The 25476-nt window shown below is 35.0% G+C and overlaps 1 protein-coding gene across 18 annotated transcripts in view; it reads right to left on the bottom strand.

The window, feature by feature from the left end:
• Positions 1 to 4690: 4690 nt before the first annotated feature.
• LOC139117353 (diacylglycerol kinase beta-like) overlaps positions 4691 to 25476 on the bottom strand; it is a 281533-nt gene continuing 260747 nt past the window's right edge. For all 18 annotated transcript variants that reach the window (XM_070680373.1, XM_070680372.1, XM_070680371.1 and 15 more), the window contains 2 exons: positions 16245 to 16426; positions 4691 to 13681 (listed from right to left, as the gene is read on the bottom strand). In XM_070680373.1, the coding sequence (XP_070536474.1) occupies positions 13559 to 13681; positions 16245 to 16426 (305 nt within the window). In that variant the 3' untranslated portion in view covers positions 4691 to 13558. The remainder of the gene's footprint in view (positions 13682 to 16244; positions 16427 to 25476) is intronic.

The following is a 25476-nucleotide window of genomic DNA, read 5'->3' as shown; positions in this document are numbered from 1 at the left end:
AGACATTAATTGCTGACTTTTCCCCATACCTACGTAAACCTCTGTCAGTACATGAGATTTTCATTAAATTACTGCGAACAGATGTTCATATGAATTGATGTGCCGACATATTTGGCATATCAATGAGTTTTAAAACAAACAGACCCTGTATTTGCTGATTCATGGGAATTTGAAAGGAACGGACGAATGAAAAAAGTGGAGAGCTAAAACGCTCAGAGTACGATTCGATACGCTCAGAGTACGATTCGATACGAGCGAGACGAGTCGCTTCAAAAGCACCGAGGGCCGACATTATTTTCGTACAGAAAAAGTGGTAAAACCTAGCTGAAGATTCTTTCACTAACAAGTGTTCCGTGCTGGATTGTAAATATTGAAAAGCTCTGTCCAAATGAGTTGTGTACATACCGGACTGTTCTCGCTTACTCGACAAGCAATACTTTGTAGAAACTCCTGCATTAAGGCCCGGTCGAAGACAAATATGGTGATAGTGATCTGGACTAAGATCATTTTGACAGACACTTAATGCATCAACAATTTTCCCTTCTAGTTGTCATGGCAACATTGCTGATCCAATTCCTGTCCCTATAAAAGTCACCCGTGTCAATAGCAAAAAAAAGCAAAAAAAAAAACACCACTGTGAAAGTGACCCAGAAGGAACTTGAACCTTGACCTTGAATAACTTTTCCATAGGAATGACGAGATCAGAGGCCCGTACCGAACCTTGTTTAATACAGCGCAATAAATATATGGGACACCTGGTACCACGGACTTATGTTTATTCAAAATAGCGCCCTTCTTGCTCGCTTGTTTGACAAATGGTTATTGATATCATACATATATATCTGTCTGTCAGCTCGGTGTCACGAGAATGACAACTCAGGTTTCGAATAAATATTTTACATATATTCTTCTGAGCAAGAACTGCTCAGTATTTGGCATGCATGTTTCGTGTAATTAATGCTAATTGCGTAATATTTGGTTTAGAAATCAGATATATTTCTAACAGTGCACTAAATTTGATGAATCTTGATAATTATGATACTCTTCACATGAAGAGACAGTTTTGATAAACAATAATATTGTCGCGTCGATCAATTGTTACTCTGGTTAGTTATTGCAGTCAGGATAGATGTTCGGATTGAATTACTGTAATTAAGTTGATGTTGAAAAAACATGCATTGCAAAGAGATGCTTTGGAATTGTCTGGAATTGGCTCTAGAAACGTAATTCCCTAATTCTGGTGTCAACCCCTCCTCCTTTTCAAAACGAAACTCCTTGAAAACTGTACTCTTTACTCTGTATGGAGAATACCAAACCGTCTTCAACGCACATGCTGTTCAAAATCCACAAATGAATAAAGATTCTTTTTCCAAGTTATCTATATTGTTCTGTCATAGTTCAAATCATATTTTTTGATTTTGAGGCTGTCATAATTTGTTTCCCATTTTTTCTGAATGATCCCTGAGATACTAGTAGTACTGCATTGGAGCCATATAATCACATTTAGTTGAGACTACGCGTTTATAATCGCACGCGAATAGTGTCACGTGTAATTATGTCATTCATTCTCTTCTGTCGAGTTTCTCTCTTCCGATCAGCTGCTTTCATAAGTTGAAATTACAGTAAAATATCGTATTCGTTATGGTTTCAGGGTCTGAATTTTTATTTTATTTTTGTTACAGCAGAAACCTTATTGCGATTTTGACGTCCATAGCAAATCGAGGTCGGACTCCCTAACCCCCTAAACTAAGGAATTGGATTTCTAGTACGTCAGTTTTTAAGATCGACGGTTGTACTAATGTAGTATTTATCTGATTTGTCTTTAATGTGTCATATATGTACATTGAGGAGAACTGCACGTTGCCTACACAGTTTTTTTTCAAAGGAATATTTCTCATCTAAGATGCTAAGGAAACCCCCTCATACAATATATTTTCAAAAAGCAGAGAATCCAAAGTTTAGTATGGTAGCAATAGTTTACTCGAAGGATGAAGGGGTGTATATTTGGGGAAAAAGCATCAATTTTGGTATAATGATAAAAATCCATGTAAGTCAAACACTTGATACTATTTTCTTAAATAAAATATTTCACTTGAGACAAGTATATGTAGAAAAAACGACTTTTAATTTTGCATTATCTATCCTCTTTCTAAAATGGCATGGGTGGAAAGATTGACACTCAAAAAAAGTGATGAAAAATATGATTAGCAAAATTAAAATGCCTCTTATTCAAGACTTTACTGCCAAACAAAAGTCATTTTTTATATGTCACTTAAAGAACATAGTAAGAAAATTTCAGAAAATTTGACCCAGCTACAGTGGAGTTAAATTCTTTGGAAATCTTGATATTGGGAAAAAAGAGAAGGCAAGAAATTTGGTGATTTGCATACATTTGCATAAATTAACACTTTTTTATCAGGCAACTTACGACTGCCTGACAAGCTAAAAGGTGATACCAACCAATATTTTAATCTTGGGTTAAAAAATTAATTGAAATTGAATGGATATTTGTGAAAAAAGGATTTTTGAGCAAAATACGGTGTGTTGGGTGCAGCACCCCCTTGATGGTGCAAATACAGTGATCTGATTAGTCAAGTTATTTATTTCCCATTTTTTCATAAAACCAATATCTGCAGGGAATATAGCTATATATCGATAGTAAAACTGAAGAATACTGGGTTTGTGTTAGTACTCATTTAACATTTCCTAGGGGGTATTTCTGTCTTGGTTTTCTACAGAAGGTTCCCTGGGACACCAAATAGCTACCCTATGGAGGATTTAAGGCTCTGTATGCTTTTTGTATATAGGAACATGGGCTGTTTGATTTTAACAGCCATGTTTTCAATTGCATGGAATGTTTTTATGGCGTTACCGTCCAAAATCTTGACTTCTGTTACTGTACACAAGTTTGCTTTGATGAAGGTGCCATATCCATGGTGACATGCAGCTTGTGGAAACAAAGTCAATGTCCAGACATTTCATGGTGGACAGGCACCATTGAAAATTAGGTTACTCACCTCTACATTTATAATTGACGGTGCGATTTTGAAAATTCTGTCCGGACGGCTGACATATGCCTTGGGCACAAGCAAAAACCTGAATGGCGACATGGAATGCATGACACATTGTATTCCCAAAAGGACACCAAAAATAAAGTGACATTGTTATTTGGTAATATCTTTCAAATGTTATCTGATGAAGGGTCAATGTTTGACCTTGTAATTATGTATACATCTTGTAAAATGATAAAGAATTTATGATTTTTTTGGAGGTTGTTCTTTCAGAAGTTAAACTGACATTTGAAGGGCCTAGTGAATTTTAAGTTATGGATATTGAATATTCATCACCGACACTCTCGTAATCTGAACTGGAGAGTACGGATGAATTCTAAATCTAGTCGGTATATATGATGTGACAGTGTTCTGGCATGTGCCTTGTTTCTTATGCACATCCTTAGACAGTATCAGTGAAAATGATAAAGCACCATCACAGGACATCTGCTCAAAATCGGAAACAGTCATGAAATATTGCAGTCTGAGCCTGACAATATATCTTTTTTCTCACAATGGACTGATTTAAGGTAGCATGCGCCTCGAAAGTGAAATGCTTGAACTTTTGCTCAGACTTCCCTGAATGAAACTCAACAATTCTCTTACCAAATCAACAATAAAAATCGGGGGTCACTGTGCAAAGTTTGCAACAAGTGAAACAAATCACCCAACATTTTGCGATATTTGAAATTCAAAATGGCTGCCATTTCTCTGTTAACTCTATGGGGAAAATTAAATTTTTGATTTTCGGAAAACTAAGCCGGTGAAAATTCTTTCTCCAAGAGCTTTAAAATGAGCCCCCACAAGTGGTAGATCAGAAAAGAACTGTAGAAATTTGAATCTGACTCTCTGTCCCTGAGGAACATTCAAATAGTGACTGTTGGCATCAAAATCAAACAAGCACAAAATTTTACAAAAAGACACAACCACCTCAACCTGTTTATCCCTAATCCCCTGTAAACCAGTCCACAATCACCATGCATAACAATAGGTTTGGACCAAACCATGGTGCGGAAGGGGTTAAAATTGCAAGCAGACATATTAGAAATGCTGAAAGAGAAGCTTTAATGTGTGAGGAAGAAATGCTCTTTAGTATCCCAATGAATTCATTATTATGGGAGTTATGGTCTGAAATTTTACCTATTGCACTTTGAAGAGTGAGAATTTACTGTCAAGTGACGTAAACCCTGAAGCAAGTATTCATAACTGGAAGGAAAGACATTAAGGTAGAAAATGTCTCATGGACAGATAGTCAGACTCTCAAATTTCTACAATTCTTTTCTGATCTACCACTTGTGGGGGTTCATTTTAAAACTCTTGAAGGACGAAAAACTTTCACTGTCTTAGTTTTTTAAAAATCCAAAATTTGATTTGTCCCCCATAGAGTTAACACAGGAGTGGTGGCCATTTTGAATTTCAAATGTCATAAAATGTTGGGTATTTTGTTTCGCTAGTTCCAAAATTTGCACATTGACCCCCGATTTTTATTGTTGATTTTGTAGGAGAATGGTTGAAAGTTTCATTCAGGAAAGTGTGAGCAAAAGTTTACGTTGTTCACTTTCGAGGTGCATACTACCTCAACAGGCAAAAGCACAAAACATGATTGCTTGTGGATGAGACAAAAACAGTGAAGACAATGGTTGTTAATTTTAACTCAGGAAGAATTTTATTTCATTCTGTACAGTACACATGAACATAGTATACATACACCATTGTAAGGATTGATATGATGTTGCCAGAACTGGTTTGAACTGGTTCAAACCAGTTGACACTGGTATCTGCTAGCTTAATCTGTAAAGAACTTCTATGGTACACTATAAAGGTATTTAGTTTTCAGTGAAAGAAGGAATATTACAGTAACTGGAAATGAACTGTATTGTAAACATAAAGTCGAAGTACAATCACATACTGCTAGCGTACTTTCAGTCTTTCCCTGTTTCCTGGAGAAAATGGCCTGAGTCCTTCTATTAAAGATGAGCGGGTCATTCCAAGATGCCAGGAAAGAGGGGAGAGAGGATTCAAATGTAAAGAAGCACATCAAATTTCAGTCTGAAATGCACAGTAAGTAAAAAAAAGGAAAAGCTCTAAACAAAGACAAGTCAATCAAAAACAGGTGTATTTATGTAAATAAGTTGGAAGCAAGTGTGTTTCTACACTGATTAATCAACGTAACGAAATAAAAATCTAGCGAATTACTTGTAGTATCACTAGTATATGCACAGCTACTTAAGAAGCGAGATAAAAAAACATACCTCACAAATTCAACTTTGACGATAAAAGTTCATCTACATTTTTATAACCAATACAGGAACAAAGTGATATTCTGAAGAATACCTCAAAAACATGAAAAAGAAAATAAGGAAACCCAAAAAAGTGGATTACAACTGCAAGAGTATACTTGATAAGGTCTACAAAATGAAAATAGACAGATATATTCAATACTGCTTGTCTTCAAAGTTTAGCTAAACAATGTTGATCTAGGCAATGTGTTTCTGTACAAAACACATCTACCTGTAATTTCCTCTACAAACCCAAGAATCTGTTACTGCTTTGACAGCAACCCAAGGAAAGACTACGGTATTTTTAAGGTTTTTTCTTTTTAAATTCCAGAGTTTCAATGTAAGAAACAAATATTTCAAGACTGACACAAGAACGACTTTTACCACAATTTATACTAAATTTCACCTGGCTATGCACATATACTACCTAATGTTGTGTTTGTCTACCATTGTAACTTCTTTTGTAGAATTTTTTCGGCGTAAACTGTATGAATACAAACAGAAAGACACTAATCTGTACACAAAAAGAACAGAACAAAGTATAAAAAACAAGAACAGAAAAACCACAACACAAGTGTTACATGACCTTTGACCTAGCCCCTGATTGGTCGGCTTATCACCTTTGACCTAGTCTGCCAGTGGAGCTATAACAACACATGAAATCACTGCAGATACTGATTTTACATGCAGCAATCAAATACAAGGATCACAATATTTTGACACTCAAAGTCATTGTTTTTTTTCCGACAAATTCTACATTCAGTTCCAAGGCACAATCAATCCAGAACACCGGTTCATCTTGAAAGTAGAAAGAAACAAGTCTGAATACTGAGCATTGAAAATAAGCTATAAAGAACAAATGTCTTGACACCCTTATCTGAAAAGTATAATAACTGAGTGTGGTTTTTTGGCAAATTTCTCTCCATTCACTTTTGTCATGTGTAAAAAGCTAAAGTAATTTTTGACAGAAGCACAACCATAATTAACACCGGAACGTTGACCAAAATACTTTTACATCCACTAAATCTGTATATCATGAATGAAAGCTACTGATTAGACAACAATTAGTTACTTCCACAACAATATATTCCTTTGTGCGAGGCCATACTAAAAAAAGTGTTGATTGACACACTTAAAATAGCAATGCCACAAGAGATCGATTTCAAGGGACCAAAATTATTTCAAAGTTTCAGGCTATCAAGTATTCTAAATTAATACTGCAAGAGCAGTAAAACAAATTATGACAGTTTATGATAGTCACATGAAAGAATAACTCATTTGCATATAACAGAGACATGAATTCAACACATAAAACTTTGTAAATACCAGATTCAACATTGTGCCTGTTTTTTGTTGACATTTCACTTTTACACTCTGCAGATACTGACTCTGCCTCATTTCACCAAATCATCTTTCAGAGTCACAACCAGTAATATGCCAATATTTGGTCTGACTGGTAGCCTTGTTGGACTGGATGAGTTTGATTGGTGAAATTATATGAGGCAGAGCCACAAACTATGCCTGACTTCAAAGTTAATACTTGACAAAGACAAATAATACTGGCTGAACGTACCATGATTCAGAAAATCTTGAAAATAGATCTTTTTGTCGAATACTGATAAAGTTGTTTGCAAGTTCCAGATATAAACACAGACTGGAGGACAAGAGAACTACATATTTATGAGAACCACTGACGATTGTGTTTCAACTCACAAAAGCATATTTCCATTCTAATTAATATTTATTTTCCCCATAAGTTTCAACGAAGAAAAGAAGATTTCTCAAACAGCCAGCAAAACCTGGTTAAAAATAAATTTTCAAAACCTAAATACCGCATACCCACAAATCTCTTGCAGCAAAAACACAAAACATTTAACTGCTATATTTATAAGAATTGTAGTTAGACAAGAGTTAATTTACATTTGGGTCCAAATTTTCACTGACAAATTCAGTTTATCTTCAGATTTCAAGATCAAACATTCACAACCACTGACTGATCAAGGTTGAAGTGTTGGGTCAATATCTGTCTCTAATTACCTCATCTTATATTCACAAAAACTGCATGGAATTGCTGTGTTTGACGACAACGGTTCCAAATCATAACAAGAACTAGAACTTTGCTTCCTTATCATCAAACAGAATAAATTTTGAAACGACTGTAAGGCATAGGAAGTAAAGATGTGACATCTGTACAGTTAAAGTTAATTTTGGTATTTACACTTTATACCACTTAATGACCAATTTTGAAGGTATTTAAAGGTATTGGTGTGTTAATCTGTGAAATTCTTAATCAAGAAGGAAGAATATTCACCATTCGTGTATACTCTGAACCGAATATTTCAGTAAACAGGAAATGTGTCTTTGGAGAGAGGTGACATTTCTGAAACTAAGGTGATGAACTCTCATAATAGCTTAAGGTTAAAGGTCAGCTGCTAAGTTTCTGAAGATTAGGGGGCCCTTGTAGTAAGCTGGGTTTTGATTGGCTGAGCTTCACTGATATTTACAAAGCATGGTAATTTTTGACACATTGTTTCAAAATTAATTTTTACCACTCTGTTTTTGCTGTTTAAGATCACAGTATGGCCAAAAGTATTTTTGTGACAGAAAAAACAACAAACAATAGCTAAGTTTGAAAACCAGATGTCACTGTCCCCAATACAGTACAGAGAAGAAAACGAGATCAAATGCCACAAAAAGAGAAAAGTTTCAGTGTTTACATCATTATGAGTCATTAGGTAAAAATATCCAATAAATTTAAACTTACAATAAGTATTAGTTCACACCTTAAAACACAAACCACCACCAGGTGCATGTATGTAAAGCTTATACAAGGTTTGGCTATGATTGTTTTGATTAAACTGTTACAGCCTTTGCGAGGAAACCGTAAATGAACCAAAGAATTTCCCATCACCGACTTTACTACCTGTGGATTGAGCATAGCTCAGCTGTCGTTTGCCACCTGACACACCACATAAATTCACTGCAGCTACAGTTCTAATCTACTGACAGCACTGTATTTCACCATGTCACATAGTTTATTGTGTATCATCACAGAGGGATTTTGTGAAATCAAGACTTGGACACCGTACCAATTAAAAGAATGGTAAGATGCATGTAAATGTCCATGGATTCAATAAAGTGCGCTGGCATATAGGCTAAGTGGCTTTAATACTGAGAATAAATAGGTTAATTCTTTTATCGCTTTAGAGAACACAAATGGTGACCTCATTTACCCATCAAAGTTCAACAAGTCTCCCCCAAAATTACTTTGCAATTTCAGATGATCATCGTTGTGACCTCTGGTTTTGTTAATCAATTATATCCGTTATATGGTGTGATTTGATGGCTAATTACTGGAGTGATTTGATTGGCTGGAGTGTATCATTCCATGGGCTTGTGCTGTTTGAGGTGACCCGTCAACTGAATAACTACATGTCTTTTTCTATGTTCTTTGAACACTGGGCTTCAATCGATGTGAACTCTGGCTGAACCCTTCCTACTCTGAGGGAAATAACAAAAAACACAGTTGTAATCGTTATGGAAAAACACAAAAAAGGTTCTATACAAAAGGTTTAGTACAGCTGTTCAGAAGCTAAAAGGATTGGATGAGCAGAATGTGTAGCTTTACAGCTATGTACAAACAGACTGTTGACATTTCCTTCACGTCATTAAAATTTTACACCTCTTGTTTTGTAAATCACTTGCTTTGTAAAATGTCATTACACTGGACAAGGTCCAGAGTTGACACTTGAAATGTGAAGTACCCTTTTTTGCAAATTTTACATTGACTTTTGGGGAATTCAAAGATAATGGGTCAATTCAGCTTCAAAGCCATAAAGTCAGCTGGAAACGTGATGGCCACAAATCTTGGCTAGGAACTCAGGATAAAGAGAGAATTATTTAAATGTTTCTGCTTTGTTGCTGTACAACCATAAACATTTTAAATTCAGGGTAGATATGATATAGTGAACATTGTGCATATTCAGGTTCACCATTTGACCATAATATAGTATAGATATCCCTTGTCCAAATTCTGTAATGACTGTGCTAAGCGCAGGAAAATTTTATGTAAATATTTAAGTGGGATGGATACCTTTGGTAATTTTTTGTCAAAAGGTGAAGTTTGTTGGACAATAAACTCGTCTACTGAATTGCCTATATGTTATTGAAATATATATATATTAGATGGCAGGTAAAGCTTTGGAATCATTTCAAAGATTAGAGCCACAGATATGGTGGAGGCTTATGTTCTTATGATATTAAAAGAGGGAAAAACTGAAACAAATTCATGGGCAAACTCACCACCAAAACCATTGTTTTGTCCAACCCTGTTGTTTTCTATGGTAAAGTTGGACCTGTATACAGGGAGATGGGGGTGAAAGGGTTAAGATTCACTGTACAAAATAGCAATCATGATGAAATCACTTTGACGATTCTTTTCTTTCAACACTGCATTCTGCGTTAATTAAAAATTTAGAGATTTTAAGACTATGCATTTACACCACCTCTTGGGCAGCTTAAATGATTACAGTGTTTTTGTTAGGGGGCGGTACCCTGACAAATTTGATTTGAGGTTCCTCTGTCGTGTTACTGCAGTATATCAAGGTAATCATATTACAACAAAGTGGTACCAAGGTTTTTAATCAGCTACTTGTGTTCACAGACCTTAGCAAAACTACTGCTACGCTAAATTGAATAACCATGTACAGCTAAGAGAATCCTTCCATTAACGCAAATAAACACATCCATGCTTCTATATATGCATGTTTATAAGGATGGCCTGGTCCTGTTTAGGTCACCAAAATCTAAAACGCTCTCCTTAAAAAAACCAAAACCATGGAGCAACATTTTGAAAGTAATCCTATGAAACAAAGCTTAATCTTAAAAATCCAAACAAGATTAAAATGAAACATGTTCAATCCATAACACACGTGTTACTGGATTATATTCATAGTAAAGCTAAAGACAGTGTTAACAAAACAGTTGCTGACCTCTTGTAGACTTGGCTTTTTGAAACTAGCTATCAACATGTGAGGTATTTTTTGCCAGATTTGGGTTCATCTCTGATATAAACAAGGCTACATGTACGAAAGAAGGTCTATAAAAAAAAATATCTGTGGAGAAGGAGATTCTTTTTTGATCTGGGCTTATTCTGGCTGACATTGAGTGATTGACAACACAAAAACCACAAACACAACAATACCAACATTAAAATCATCTATATACCCATTGAGAATGAGAGTGAGTGAGAGAGAGAGATTTCAGTAAGATGACAAGCAGAATTAACAGACATTGTCTAAAAATCAAACTGTATGAAATCCACATAAAAGTTCATTCTATACAATATTTGAAATTTATTAAAATTTATGCACAATTATGATCATATTTGGAATTTTAACTAGGATTAGTAAATAGAATTTGATTTTTTTTATAATTACAATAAATTAATCACCATTTTGTCCCAGATAATTATTTATTCATTTATTTTTAATTAATTAAGAGTAATTAATACTGAAGAATAAAGTATTTGTCTTTGCTTAAAGAGCAATCATGAACTAAGCATATCTCCCCTATGCTGGTTGTGTTTGGTTGCAAGTATCACAAAGGTGTTGCAATTGTCATGCAATCTTATGAGACACATTGAAGGTATTATCAAACAAACCGTGTGTCATGATATCATAACTATTTCTATGGTTTGCAGATTTTTTTCATAATTTTCGGTCAGGTCTGTCACAGTCCTTGTGTAACTATGATCTCACTACATTATCTGACAAATTTTTGTAGATGTTTGCTGCTTGATTGAAGCCATATCGACGAGTGTTTTTCAAATCTTTCCATTCTGAATCTGAATCTAATGATAATTTTGTTTTCACGATTCAAAACTTTTGTTTTTGTTTTGCGAGATAGAAGTATATTGGGCCCACACTGGGTTGTAAACCATTTAATATTATATTAGGGGGTCTGTTTATATTTATTCACCATATTATAAAGGACAACCTCTGATAAAAGTTCTCTCTATCATAAGAAGGGGATGCAGTTGAGTGTTCTGGTAGTGTGTATTGTTTCTTTCACATTTTTAATAATTCCAAAATGCAAATAATTGCTTAACAATATCAAATTTCAAGGTCAAAAACATGTTTAGATGTGCTTTCAATTTCTTTGTCTACGAAACATGTTTTATTTGCTTGTATTTGTATATTTTCCCTTGAAATTTTCTCACTTCATTTGGATAAGGAAGTGTATTTTTGTCAAAGATGTGTCATAGAATGTTAGAGATAGCAAAGATTGGGCGTTTTTTGTCAAGTCTACGATGTTCATTCCTTTCCAAATTTTCAGTGAATTTCTGAATAAACTCATGGATATGGCCCAAACTAGCTCTAATCAATTTCTTAGTTGTCAATATGATATCACAACGACACTGAGGAACTTTTACCTTTTGTCTCATCATCAGATTGCATCAAAGTATTCAGTTGCATTCTTTACACAAACCAAACTGTGTGTGTATAATATATATATATATATATATATATATATATATATATATATATATATATATATATATATATATATATATATATATATATATATATATATATATATATATATATATATATATATAAGCTATTCTACAAAATAAAAAAAATGCAGTCAAACCAACCTGGAGAGAACTGCTGTTACCTAACACCATTATACTCTTTTACAATCACAAGCCACAAGGATATAAAAGAAGTATCATGTGACTGACATGTGATTAACATCAGACTTGCATGGAAAGTCACATGATCAACATATTACAATATCTACCATGAAAGCATAAAGTATCTAGAACTGGAGAATGTTTTTTAAAAATCTTGTACTTTGCCAACAAAAAGGTTTCAATTTAAGTTACTGTTCTATTCACGATTATAATGTGTACACCTTGATTTCACAATAAAAGGAAAAAAAGGAAAAATGAAAGAATTATCATTAAAAACACAGTCACAAATATGCCCCTTATACTTTTCTTTTCTAGTAAAAATTCACACTTTTTTCAAATCTTTTTTTGAATTGTGCAAATTTGGCCTAGAGTAACAGCTAATTTGCATAAGTTTTAAACATTAAAGATGAAAGATCAATTTCCACCAAGTAAATACTGGGTTTTTATATCTAAATCATTAAATTCACAGAAACCCCAGACTGCCCACCCAACTTCCTCATTAAAGTATCGTTTTCTGAATATTACAACAACATTTAAGCACAAATTATGATCATTTTGTGGCGTATTGAGTTAGATGACTACTTGCAAGAAATGTGCAAACTCGGCCTGTAACTATGGTTCAAGAGATGACATCAGCCCCAAAAGTGATGACATCACATTCTTGTTACACAAAAAATGATGACATTTCTCATGCTGGCAAGATAATTTTAAAAAATTTCAAATCCAAACAAATGAAATGCAGTACCTTGAATTTTAGAATCATCTTCTTTTGAAATAGGGCTGTTCGCAAATCATGTTATTGTTATGTCATTAATATGCAAAAATAAACATTTGCCCGCAAATTTAGATTGCATTTGTGGAAGGAACAGCAAAAATACAGCATAATAGGTGACTGCAAATGTTACAATGAACACTAAAAGATATATCAATGGCTCAGACCACAAGCTGCAATGTACAACAGCCATGCATGAAACACTGACAAAGATTGTCTGCATTTCAAGCGGTGGTGTCCGATTTAGTAATAAACCTGTAACTGCAAATGGCACTATTGATGAATAACGCAACTAAAAGTCTCTAATTTTTGAAAATTGTCTCAGGTAATTTTAGACGACTATGTCTGGAATACACAATTCAACGTCAGCATTTCTGGACTTCTTCAGCCGTCACTGTCTATGTGTCGGTAAAATTTTTTAATTGTGTAGATGCAACCCAACATTTTGACAACATCAAAATATAGACACATCTGAGACACACACAAAGCACTGTAGCTGACCATGACAACACTACTATGTGGCACAGGATATCTAACTCACATAATCAAGCATAAATTTGATTTAAGCAGCTGCTAATATCCTATTTCATGAGCTGTACATGATTCAGTGTGTAGAAATAATACTGAATGGCTTTTTTGCATGATTGGACAAACAAAACATTGTTTTAAATCGTGACTATGTTTCCTGGATTTTTTTATTTTTTGTGTTAGACATACTGTAATCTGCAGTTTGGTCTACTTTTCCGTTAACTGGTCTGTTTCAGTCCTCCAGCAGAGTCGGAATTGGCTCCCTATTCTTTTTGAATAGCTTTGTGAAGGAACTTTTCTTGTTTGGCGAGGGTGCCACCAGCATTGGAACCTGATTCTTGTGGGTTATTGAAATCTGAAACAAAGAACAGAAAAATTGAAGAGAAACGTCACTTGGAGACAAGTATTAAAATCAACAAAATTCAGCTTGCCTATGAGAGTGTGTGCATACTTGACTTTTGCAAATATGTATCACAATCAACTTCACTTAAATATATATTTTTGTTTATTACTACAGCAAACGCTATCATTTCAGTCATACATACAACCTTCTGACAAATCAGAAAAATTTTTTAATATGCAGCATTCCAAAAGAGTACCTCTACCCACTACAATGAACAATCTGTAGAAATTTCTTCATCAGGGTCCAAAAATGCCCTATTTGATATATCACCATAACATCCCTCAAAAGTGGTTGTCATTTCTCATTTAACAAAAAAATCCCACCAAAGATCTGTTTTTAGAAAAACGCACCATAGTATAAGATAACAGACAAGACTGAATTGGGTATTTAGGATGTGAAATGTCTCCTTGGAGACACATATTGCGTCACCTTCAAATTACATTTCATGGGAACACTAACTTTTTCAGTTTTATCATAAAAGCTGAAATAGCTTCTTTCAAAATGAACAGTTATCATTTGTCTTCACGCAATTAACGATCAATTTCAAAATTTGCTTTCTGTTTTCAGAAAACTGTAGAATACTAGGCCATGATTTCATCAATACCATATTGCAATCTATCATCATCATAGGGGTATCTACTTATGATAAAAAGGCACCCTAAGATTGTGGATTATGACAACAGGGAAGAAAGTATCGACTATTCAACAGCTGTACCCATGTGTGTGTGTGTGTGTGTGAGAGAAAACTTCCATTTGTTGATAAACTGACTTATATACATGTTAAACTTTCCTAGACTATGCTTATGTATTCATTAAGGTAGCCACGGTCTCTCCACGAGGGACCGTGAGGTAGAGCATGCCTCAAAATTGGTACTTTTATATTTTTACTCAAACTTTCATTAATGAAACTTTGAGCTGTTTCCTGATAAAGCAAGAATAAAAATCAGGAGTCTCCACGCAAATTTTGATACTAGAGAAATTAAATACCTATCATCTATAGCGCTGTTCACGGTTACAGGTTTGTTACTAAATATAGCTGTACGCGCGCGCGACATCGCACACGCAGCTTGAAATGCGGACAAATTTTATCATGTTGCATATGTGCCCGTTTTGCAGTTTGTACTCAGAGTCGTTAATATGTTTTTTAGTATTCATTGTTACACTAGCAGTCACCCACTGAGATGTATTTTCGTCGTTCTTGCATGCGTAATTTTCAAAAGCGTTATCTGAAAATGCGGACAAATATTTATTTTGCATATTAATAAGAGAACAGTGACGTAAACTGTGAACGGCCCTATTGATGTTTGAATTTAAAATGACGGCCAACCCTGTACTCTACAGGAGAACAAATACATTTTTCACAAAACTAAGCCGGCGAAAATGTTTACTTACAACAAGCTTTAAAATAAGTACCCACAAGTGGTAGAGCAGAAAAGAATTGTAAAAGTTTGAGATTCTGAATATCTATCCCCAAGGTGTGTTCTACGTTAAGGTAATTAGTGAGGCTTGGTTTGTGAATTCACTGATGCAATGTGTTGACAACAGATGCTGGCAAATAAAGCTGGTCACAAACAACTTGACCGGATGTTCAGTGGACTAGCCTATATTAATCAAGCCTGGAGGGATTCACACATTTTGCATGAAAAGAGAAATAGTAAAAATATTTTTAGCCCTTCAATCTCCTGTCAGGCTCTTAAAGGTACACTGTCACCTGTTCCAGTTTTGCCACAGTTACCATGGAAAGAGAAAATCTAACCAATCACAGATTTTAAGCGGGTGGCCACTTTTTTAAAAACAGCGCCCTCACATAGGCATTTTGAATACCAAGGACGCCCCTTTGACCATATATGGGCATATTTAGATAACAGGTGACTGTATACCTTTAATGGCAACTTTAATCTTTCATCAAGTGACTTCGGTATATTTTAAGTTTTCAATTCCTCATAGGAGTAAATGGAAAACAAAAGGGTCAATAACAGATTTCTATTTCATGAAATTAGCATATTCTGAAAGTTTTGCCATTATGCCTAATCTTAACTGTATGGCCCGCTGTGGGGTAACATAGATGTAGGCTTTATTTCATTCTTATCTACCACTACCACATCAACATGGTAAGACGGTTGCATTCAATTTTGTGGCTATATATTTCTAGGCTTCCCACTGATGATATTCAATGGTGAATGTGGACCTCTGTACAGGGGGTTGGGGTGAACAGGCTCAACATCAGCAGCCTTAGAACACCAAATTCTTTACATAGTACCCAATTTATCCCTATTTTCACAACAGAAACATGCAACCTATTGAAAACAATGGGGAGAGTTAAACTTTAGGGGGGAGGGCATTGTAGGTAGGTAGGAAGAACTGAAAAACCCCCAAAAACATACATCCGCACATACATACATACATACATACATACATACATACATACAGACATACAGACGCCACCGACTCACCATATAAGCTCTTTTTGGTATTTATATACATACCAAATGTGAGCTAAAAACTGAATACTTACAGTACATGGTGACTGTAGCCAGGGTTCTCCATCTATCTGCATAGGAAATTTTTTCCGGGTTCGTATTGTGACAGAGGTACACTGTGCTAGCCTCCTGGCAGATGACTTGAGACCGGCACGGATCTGGCCGACGTGGAACGCCCCCTCCAAACCAATGACCTCAATAAGCTTATCACCAATATCTAGAAATTGAGTACATGGAGGTAGCTGATGATCAGTTATGAATCACATATGATATTTATGATTGTGACTTCAAATATGAACTCAATCAAAAAATCGTTTTGGTTCAACGAACAGTTTAACTTTTGTGATGTGTTTAAAGCTGTCTTTAAAGATGTCTTATTGTACAGTATATTTTTATTTTGTTTGAAAAGTATAGTTTTCTTGCTCATCCTCTCGAAGTCTTGTCAAAATGGTCAGTGTTCAATTGGTCAACACATGGTGTGTGTACTGTCTAATCTAATTTTATTGCTACTGACCGAATTCTAGTCTAAACCTGAATTAATTTGTCAGCTGTAACATTGCAATATTGTACAAAATATCTTGTGATGGCAAGGCCAATTCTGTATATATACATGCTTTAAGTAGACAAATAAAACAAATTCCTGCAATAAAAGTAATGAAACACGATCACATGTTACAACTGATGTCTCTTTACACTAAACCCTTTGAGCACCAATGTCAATTTTTCTCCAACGTCAATTTTTCTCCCCTTTACAAAATATACCTTAATCAATATTTTTCTCAGATTTTTGCCAAAGTTTCGATAAAAAAACTGTGGCCAATGAAATGCGATGTCCATTTGGTCCAAAATTATCAAAAAAATTATAAAAATTCATAAAAATTTGCAAAATATGGCAGTAAAATTTTGGTAGGAAAAATAACAGCACTCAAAGGGTTAATTTCAGTAACTACACAAAAAAATACCCCCCCCCCAATAAAACATTGACAGTGGCAGTATGTAAGGCTGTGTGACAACATATGACGTATCTACCAAATCCTGCTGTAAGGGGTTTCATAACCCATACTTTAATGTTTGATATAGTAACACAACAATCACATAATTGAATTGAAGAGCAACATAAAATGGCTAAGACACTATATCTTATGACAGTCGCTGAATCACTAGGAATTACGAGGTAAATTATGTCTTTTCAAAACCAAGCAAGGATAAAATTTTGGTGACATAAGATAAAATCTTTACCCAGAATTCCTGTTATGGACTACGACAAAAAACCCTACAGCAATATAAAGACAATATGTTGACTCATGAGAACGACATAAATGTTATTCGAATATTGCTATTACATTCCTCTTGACATAAAAACGATGCATTTCTCATTGATGAAGCCTTTTTAACTTCTGAATCTTCTATTATTGAACATGTATTCTGTTGTGGCCTATTATTCATGGCAGTATTCTGCAAGCAAGCATGTACAAGACCTTGTTAACACTCTCAACAACAATCACCATGTCATTTTCTTTCATCCGTCATCTTTGCCGTGGGCTTAGCAAAGAATAACTAGCTACCCAACATTTTTTGTTCTCTGCATTTCTTTTCACTCTCAAAGTACACTCGATGAAAAGGCATCTTTTCTATCAGGTAATTTGTATTGAAAAACTACCTGAACTGAAATTACTAATGCTTGTGTACACTTGTATGCAGTATCAATTTGATATTTGAAGATAATATTTCACTGATGTAGTGAAAATATTTTTATCTATGTCGTCCCTAATGACTGACGGGCCATCACAAATGTATGAAAATATCATAAAAAATATACAATGCCATGGAACATTTAAACTAAAAAAATAACTGTCAAATTTCAGACTGTGGAAAAAAGTGCATGTCAGAATTATGACCACCCTTCCTGAGATACAATGGTCCATCCCTTACACCAGATGAGTGAGTGGACTTTTAGAGGTTATAAACGGCAGGTTTGTGGGGTAACTATTTCCCGCCAAATATGCTAATTTTCACCCAAGAGGTCTTGTGTCCCCAACCAAATACCTGAGCGCACCATTTATAACCTCATTATTATGATGAAGTTAAATACAAGTGGACAATGTTGTTACAGTCAAACCTGTCATAGTGGTCACCCTTACAGAGCGGTCACCTCTCTATAGTGGTCACTTTGTGGCAGTCCCATGGTATTTTACATGTTAAAGGCCCTCTACAGAACAGCCACCTCTCTTATGTGGTCAGTGGTCACATGGAATTGCTCCATTTTGGTACAAAACCTGTATATAATGGTCAATATATCTGACTCTCAATGACCTCTATCAAAAATGCTCAGACTGGCAAGCACGAAATAAGTCTACTTTTACAGATTTTACATTCTGCATTACTTTTTTAACTATGGACGATTTTTTTTAATAATTTGTCTGAAATAAAATCTCATATAATAATTACAAGCTTTCAGAAACTAAATAGTTGTTCTATGTTTTTTAACAGACTTATGTTATAGACTTTTATAATTTGCTTTTATCTTTCCCTAAATTCATCACTTAGCGCACCACCTGCACAGAAAGTAATGCCACACCCACCCTCTATAGAAAGGCCACCTCCATATAGTGGTCACTTTTTCTTGGTCCATTGAGTGACCACTATACACAGGTTTGACTGTATTTACAATGGGAAGTTGGGACAAGGGTTCAGGAGCTCAGCCTCAACTCCAACTCTAAAAAGAATGTACTGGTACGAGCCATACGCATGTGCACAGTTGATTTAATACAATACGGTAACACAACACATCAATTACACATGGAACTTGAAGAATTTCACTTGAAAACGCTCAACAAGAAAGTGAAAAATGGATGTTGTTGTTTGATTATCATTGCTTTTTGTGCAAACTCTTCATTTGTGAGTTATCTAGCTGCACCAGACCAAATTTAACAATCAAAATCAACCTCAAGCTGTAGACCTGCCTGACAGGATAGTGTGTTGAGCTCTCAAGCTGGAGTTTGAAATTTGCATATGTTACACAGGCCTTCTTGTTGAGAATATAAACCCTTGCTCCAGCCAATATGATGGCCAGATTCAAGTTTAGCATATTAGAATTCACGATTATTAATAATTGCACTATCAGATCTCCAACTAAGTACAGTTAACCTTTTGAGCGCTGTAATTTTCTCCCACCAAAAATTTTTGTGCAAAATTTTATCAATTTTTATGAATTTTTCTGTAATTTTTTGATAATTTTGGACCAAATAGACATCATATTTCGTTTGCTACAGATTTTTCTCAAAATTTTGGCAAAAATCTCAGAAAAATTGACTGGGGGTTTATTTTGTAAAGGGGACAAAAATAGACTTTGGCGCTCAAAGGGTTAATCTGAATGGCTTTCACTTTCAACAAACTCCACTTCTGATATGGACAAGTTGTATAATATGAAGACATTAACGGATATGAATTCCACTTTTGCACGTGATCAGTGACGTTGATTGCAACCTTGTTACAAAACATGTGTTATTTCTTAGAAGGAAAGACAAAAATAGTAAGGATTTGTTGTGCTCGGTCAGAGCTGAAAAGAATGAAAGGGCAAGGGTGTTTCTAAGGAACATTTCCCATACGTGCTTCCCAGGAAGTACATGCAAGCAGGGCTTCAAAACAACTTGGCTTGTGTCCAGTTTATACATGGGAATTAGTACTAGTAGCTGTAACTTTAGATTGATGATTTTTTCAATATTTTTGCGTCTAATATCAACAATAAATGCACTTTCTTGTCTAACTCTTAAAGGCATGTTGAGATACATAGTATTCTGCTTGTCAACTCAATCTGTAGATGTGTAAACTGCTTTGTTATTGTTGATATGTGAATTCTAGCTGATCTGGACTAGAATTCAACATTAACAACTTGCATTTTACTCATATAGAAAATGTGTTGACATGCTTAACAGTTGTTTGAATATGCTTTTGGGTGTAGAAAAAGAAATTGAAGTTGACAGAAAAAAGAACAGTAGTGGAAAATCATCAAACGTTACAGCTACTAGACTTGAAATTAGCCAGTATGGAAATTTTGCAGAAAACTTACTGTACATATGAAGGATTTGCATATATGTATGCCAACTGTAGTTTACTTATTTTTTCCTAAAACTTAATGACACTGCTTTTTTCGATGTAGTGGTAGTAAAATAATATAGAGAGAAAGGGACGAAGGAAGTATTTACACCAATTCTTCAGCATCTTGTCAATAATAACTGACATGTGAATCTACCTGATCTCATGAAAAGATTTTTGAGCTCAGCATTGAAAAGAAAACTGTTATATGCTCTCACAGTTACATATACTAGAACAAGTATATGTCTCAAAAACCCTACCGAGAGAGTGGGAAAAAACCCCTAAGCTAAGAATAACTCACAACAAACAAATACCCAAACAAACAAACAAACAAACAAACAAAACCAAGAAGCATTGAAGAATCTTGAAAAATGACTTTCGACACAAAAAAGAAATTCATACTGTGACAATATTTTGGTGATTTCATTTAATAATAAAGAAAACACAAATTTACACAGTGACCACAAAATTCTATAATCATCATTAGAATAGTCTGTCTGTAAAACTTTTTCCAGTCAATGTTGACTCATTGTTTTTATGTTGTGTTTCTCAGTGTTAGTGTCAAGTTTTCTGAATATGTATAATTTGTGAACTATGACACTGCTTGCCCAGAATCGTTCACAGAAAAAAAAAATATCCATCACTTGTATTCTTCTATGAATGATCGGGTTGGTTCACAGACGAGGTCAGTTGGTAGAAATCAGCCGCTGCACTTTTAATATGGCATTATTGTCAGAATTTGTCCCTCCTTTTCACCAATTTTTAAAAAAATTGATATTCTATGAAGCCACACATATTTTTTCATAGAAATATCATACTAATACTTTAAATATGGACAAATTCCTGAAAACATTCACGTAGTAATCCAAACACGAATTGCATACAGGCTGATGAAAAGGAAAGTGCTGACAAAACTCAGAAACGATGGAATGAAACTAAAGACACAACAATGTTGTACAAGATTTTGTACTCTCTTCATCCCCGATCTCACCATCGGAAAACCAGACCAGTCAAAATTCAATCAGGTGGTTGCTGATAAAACTCAAAACTATTGGAACAATACTAAGATGCACAATCACTTCTAAGATTTTTCTACTCTCCTCATCCCCTACCTCACCATTAAACAAGTCATCGTTGATGACACAGTCCCCACTTGTTAATGGGTGCTTTGATTACAGGTCCTCAGAGAGGATAGAGTCCTCTTCATTAGGTCTGTGATAAAAATACTTTTGAATAAATTCGCTTGATACATGTCTGAGTTGTAGTTCAGGAGATGAAAAAATCGTAATAAAATGGCCACATGGTGGCCATATTGGATCGAATCACAAAACAAATCAATGTGCATATGTATGACATAGGTCAATGTCCTTGTACCAAGTTTGAATAAAATTGGTTGAGATATGCCTCGAGTTATGGCTCTGTACATGAAAAAATCGTAACAAAATGGCCGCATGGCGGCCATTTTGGATCGTATCACGTGTAAAGCATTGTATTCATTGCTTCGCTTCGATATAGTTTGTGTGAGATGTATGATAGCGTGTGTGCTAGCATGAGTGCTTCACGAACTCTACGGCGAGTGGAGAGGGTGCAGTCAAAAATTGTAACATCCTAATAGCTCGGTTATTGAACCAATCTTTTTAGGATTGGGATTTAGTCGAGCGGTTTGTCTGTTGTCCTCTGCGCTAGGTGATTGGGTGCCGTGGGTTGTGGGTTCGAGTCCCGTTGATACCATCGTATTTCACAAAACAGATTGATGTGTATAGCTATAACATTGGTCAATGTCCTTGTACCAACTTTGAATAAAATCTGTAGAAACATGCCTGAGTTATGACTCTGTACATGAAAAAATCGTAATAAAATGGCCGCCTGCTGGCGGCCATATTGGATCGTATCACAAACAAATCAATGTGCATATGTATGACATAGGTCAATGTCCTTGTACCAATTTTGAATGAAATTGGTTGAGATATGCCTGAGTTATGGCTCTGTACATGAAAAAATCGTAACAAAATGGCCGCCTGGCGGCCATATTGGATCGTATCACAAAACAAATTGATGTGCATAGCTATGACATTGGTCAATGTCCTTGTACCAACTTTGAATAAAATCTGTAGAAACATGCCTGAGTTATGGCTCTGTACATGAAAAAATCGTAATAAAATGGCCGCCCGGCGGCCATATTGGATCGTATCACAAAACAAATTGATGTGCATAGCTATGACATTGGTCAATATCCTTGTACCAACTTTGAATAAAATCTGTAGAAACATGCCTGAGTTATGGCTCTGTACATGAAAAAATCGTAATAAAATGGCCGCCTGGCAGCCATATTGGATCTTATCACAAAACAAATTGATGTGCATATGTATGACATAGGTCAATGTCCTTGTACCAACTTTGAATGAAATTGGTTGAGATATGCCTGAGTTATGGCTCTGTACATGAAAAAATCGTAACAAAATGGCCGCACGGCGGCCATATTGGATCGTATCACAAAAAGAATCGACGTGCATATCTATGACACTGGTCAATGTCCTTGTACCAACTTTGAATAAAATCAGTTGAAACATGCCTGAATTATGGCTCTGTACATGAAAAAATCGTAATAAAATGGCCGCCTGGCAGCCATATTGGATCGTATCACAAAACAAATCGACGTGCATCTGTATGACATATGAAGTAATCCTTGTACCAAGTTTGAATGAAATCGCTTCAGGCATCTCTGAGATATCTGCGTGAACGGACGGACGGACGGACGGACGGACGCACGCACGCACACACGGACGGACATGACCAAACCTATAAGTCCCCCCGGACGGTGTCCGTGGGGACTAAAAACCTGACCAGTCAAAATTCAGGCAGATGATTGCCAGGATGTAGATTCAGTTGTAACACTATTTGTGGTAAAATGGGATGGGTACATGACCAAGCACAGTCTATGATTATAAAACTCCTATAAATCATCTCTTGTGTTAATTTCCATGAGAAAATAATGGCATATTAACTTGGTTTTATGGCATTAATTTGTAAGAGATGTAATGATGTCATATATTTGTCATGTGTTAAAACGGAAAGTTTTTTAGAAGACCACACACAGTGCTGATTGAGGGCAGCATTGTTCAGCAAAAAGTATGGTACCGTACAGTATAATGATCACACAGTTTTGAAGTTCAAAAAAGCAACTACAAATTAAAGTGAAAGACAAAAATTATGATTTTATTACTTAATCAACGGAACAAACAAAGAATAAAAATTACAGGTTACTCAGTTCTTTGGTGACATTTTTCATTAAATATTGATATTAAGATATTTAAATAGATACATAAAATATTCCAATGGGAGATTTTATTATTTGATTTGATCTTGATAACCATTTGGACAGGAAGTGATCTTGTTAGAAATGTTTTACCTGTCATAAAACAAGTGATAGGTTGATGGATGCATTGATAATATTAATGGTTGCGTAAATATATCGTTCTATTAATTTAATTGAATGTTGGTTCCAAGTGGTATACCTTTCCCCATATCCAATATACCATGAACTTTTCATTACATGACTGTGATATTTAATACCAACAAATGAAAAGTGTAAAATTATTAGTGTGACAGTTTCACAATTTTAATTGGTTTTCCTCATGACATTAGTTTTTGTATTGATCATGTTAGCTGCCAAAAATTCATTAAATTGTGGGTGATGATATCAGAATTAAAATGACCCTCACAGCTGAAGTTCAACAAAAGGTTGTAAATGACAGAAGCAAAGTTTCCCATATATAAATTAAAAAATTGTTTGATAAGGTTATCGTAGTGTGAAATGGATTACAATTTGTTCCCACACTTTTTGCCAACTAGCAATATGTTGATTCTTTATTTCAGAAACATATTCATAAGGAACCTTGAAAACCTAAAGTGATGCTTTCTATGTAGGCCTGGCACACATAATGCACACAGCCTCTCAGTGAGTTAGAAGTACATTTCTTACACTTTTTGCTTTGATCTAGGATGCCAAATATCAAGCAAACTTCTTTCCTCAGAACGGGAGAATCATTTAAGTATAAACTGTCTCCCATTATTTATTGCATTGTTGTGAAAATGTTATCAATCAACACTGTGTTTTGAAGGTACCATTCAAATCCAAGGTCACTTGAATGATCCAATTAGATTTTCTGAAATGGTACAAAACAATGAAAGATCTCTCTGACAATGGCGTACCAAAACCCTGCTCTGAGAGCGTGAACATTATTGTTGAGTCGTGATGAAGTACTGCAATTAAAAATAACCACAGAATACTGGACTTTTCATGTTTCAGGAAGAAACCTCTCATAAGATGAATGAGATATTTTTGTCAGTTTATTGGATATCACTGAATAGATCTTGAAGTGATAAATATTGAGATTAAAATTATTAGATTATTGAGTACTCGGAAGAGTAAAGATGTTGTCTTGAAATAATGAGGCTAATTTTGCTGAAAATAAACAGCATTATGATCCAGAGATAATGAAGATATTCTACCAGTAAACAATGGAGGCCAAAATCAAGATTGCAAAATTCGATTTCATTCAATTTGACTTTCTGAGATAATTAGTGCCAGTTAATTACCAGAGGACAATGAATCTACCATTCACCTTGGATGTTGTGTGTTATTCTAATTGATTCATTATGACTTGTGTGAGTACTGGAAGACTAATATTGGCATTGTGAAGATACTGAAACTCTTGGAGTGGACGAGAGGAAGACAAAGAATTATGTCAATGATTATATAGTCAACTTCCATACTGCAAACATTCACTCATTCCCCAAAAGCAAGGATTTCCAGATAAATAATGCTTATCACTGGTATTAAAATGTTCATATCTGACACGTGATACTGAGCTCCTTAGAAATTATTTAACTGGGACAAAAAATGCTTTTGCTCACAAGATGTTGGGCTAGGTGTGTTATACTGCCATAATAAAGCAAACACTTGGAAATATTTATTCAAATTAGCAAAGGAATTTTTTTTATAATAGTTTATGTGTTATTAAAGCATATGTCCAAACACTGTGGTAATATTGCTACACTGAATTGGGTAAAAGACATCTGGAATTTCTTGGTGTGATCTTTGACAAACCGAACTGATTTTATTTGACAATTTATGCCTGCATGTTTGGAATATATGTCACAATGTGGTCT

Source organism: Ptychodera flava, chromosome 18, assembly GCF_041260155.1.
Source record: "Ptychodera flava strain L36383 chromosome 18, AS_Pfla_20210202, whole genome shotgun sequence".
NCBI classification, from domain to species: Eukaryota; Metazoa; Hemichordata; class Enteropneusta; family Ptychoderidae; genus Ptychodera; species Ptychodera flava.
This window is presented reverse-complemented; position numbering and strand designations above follow the sequence as displayed.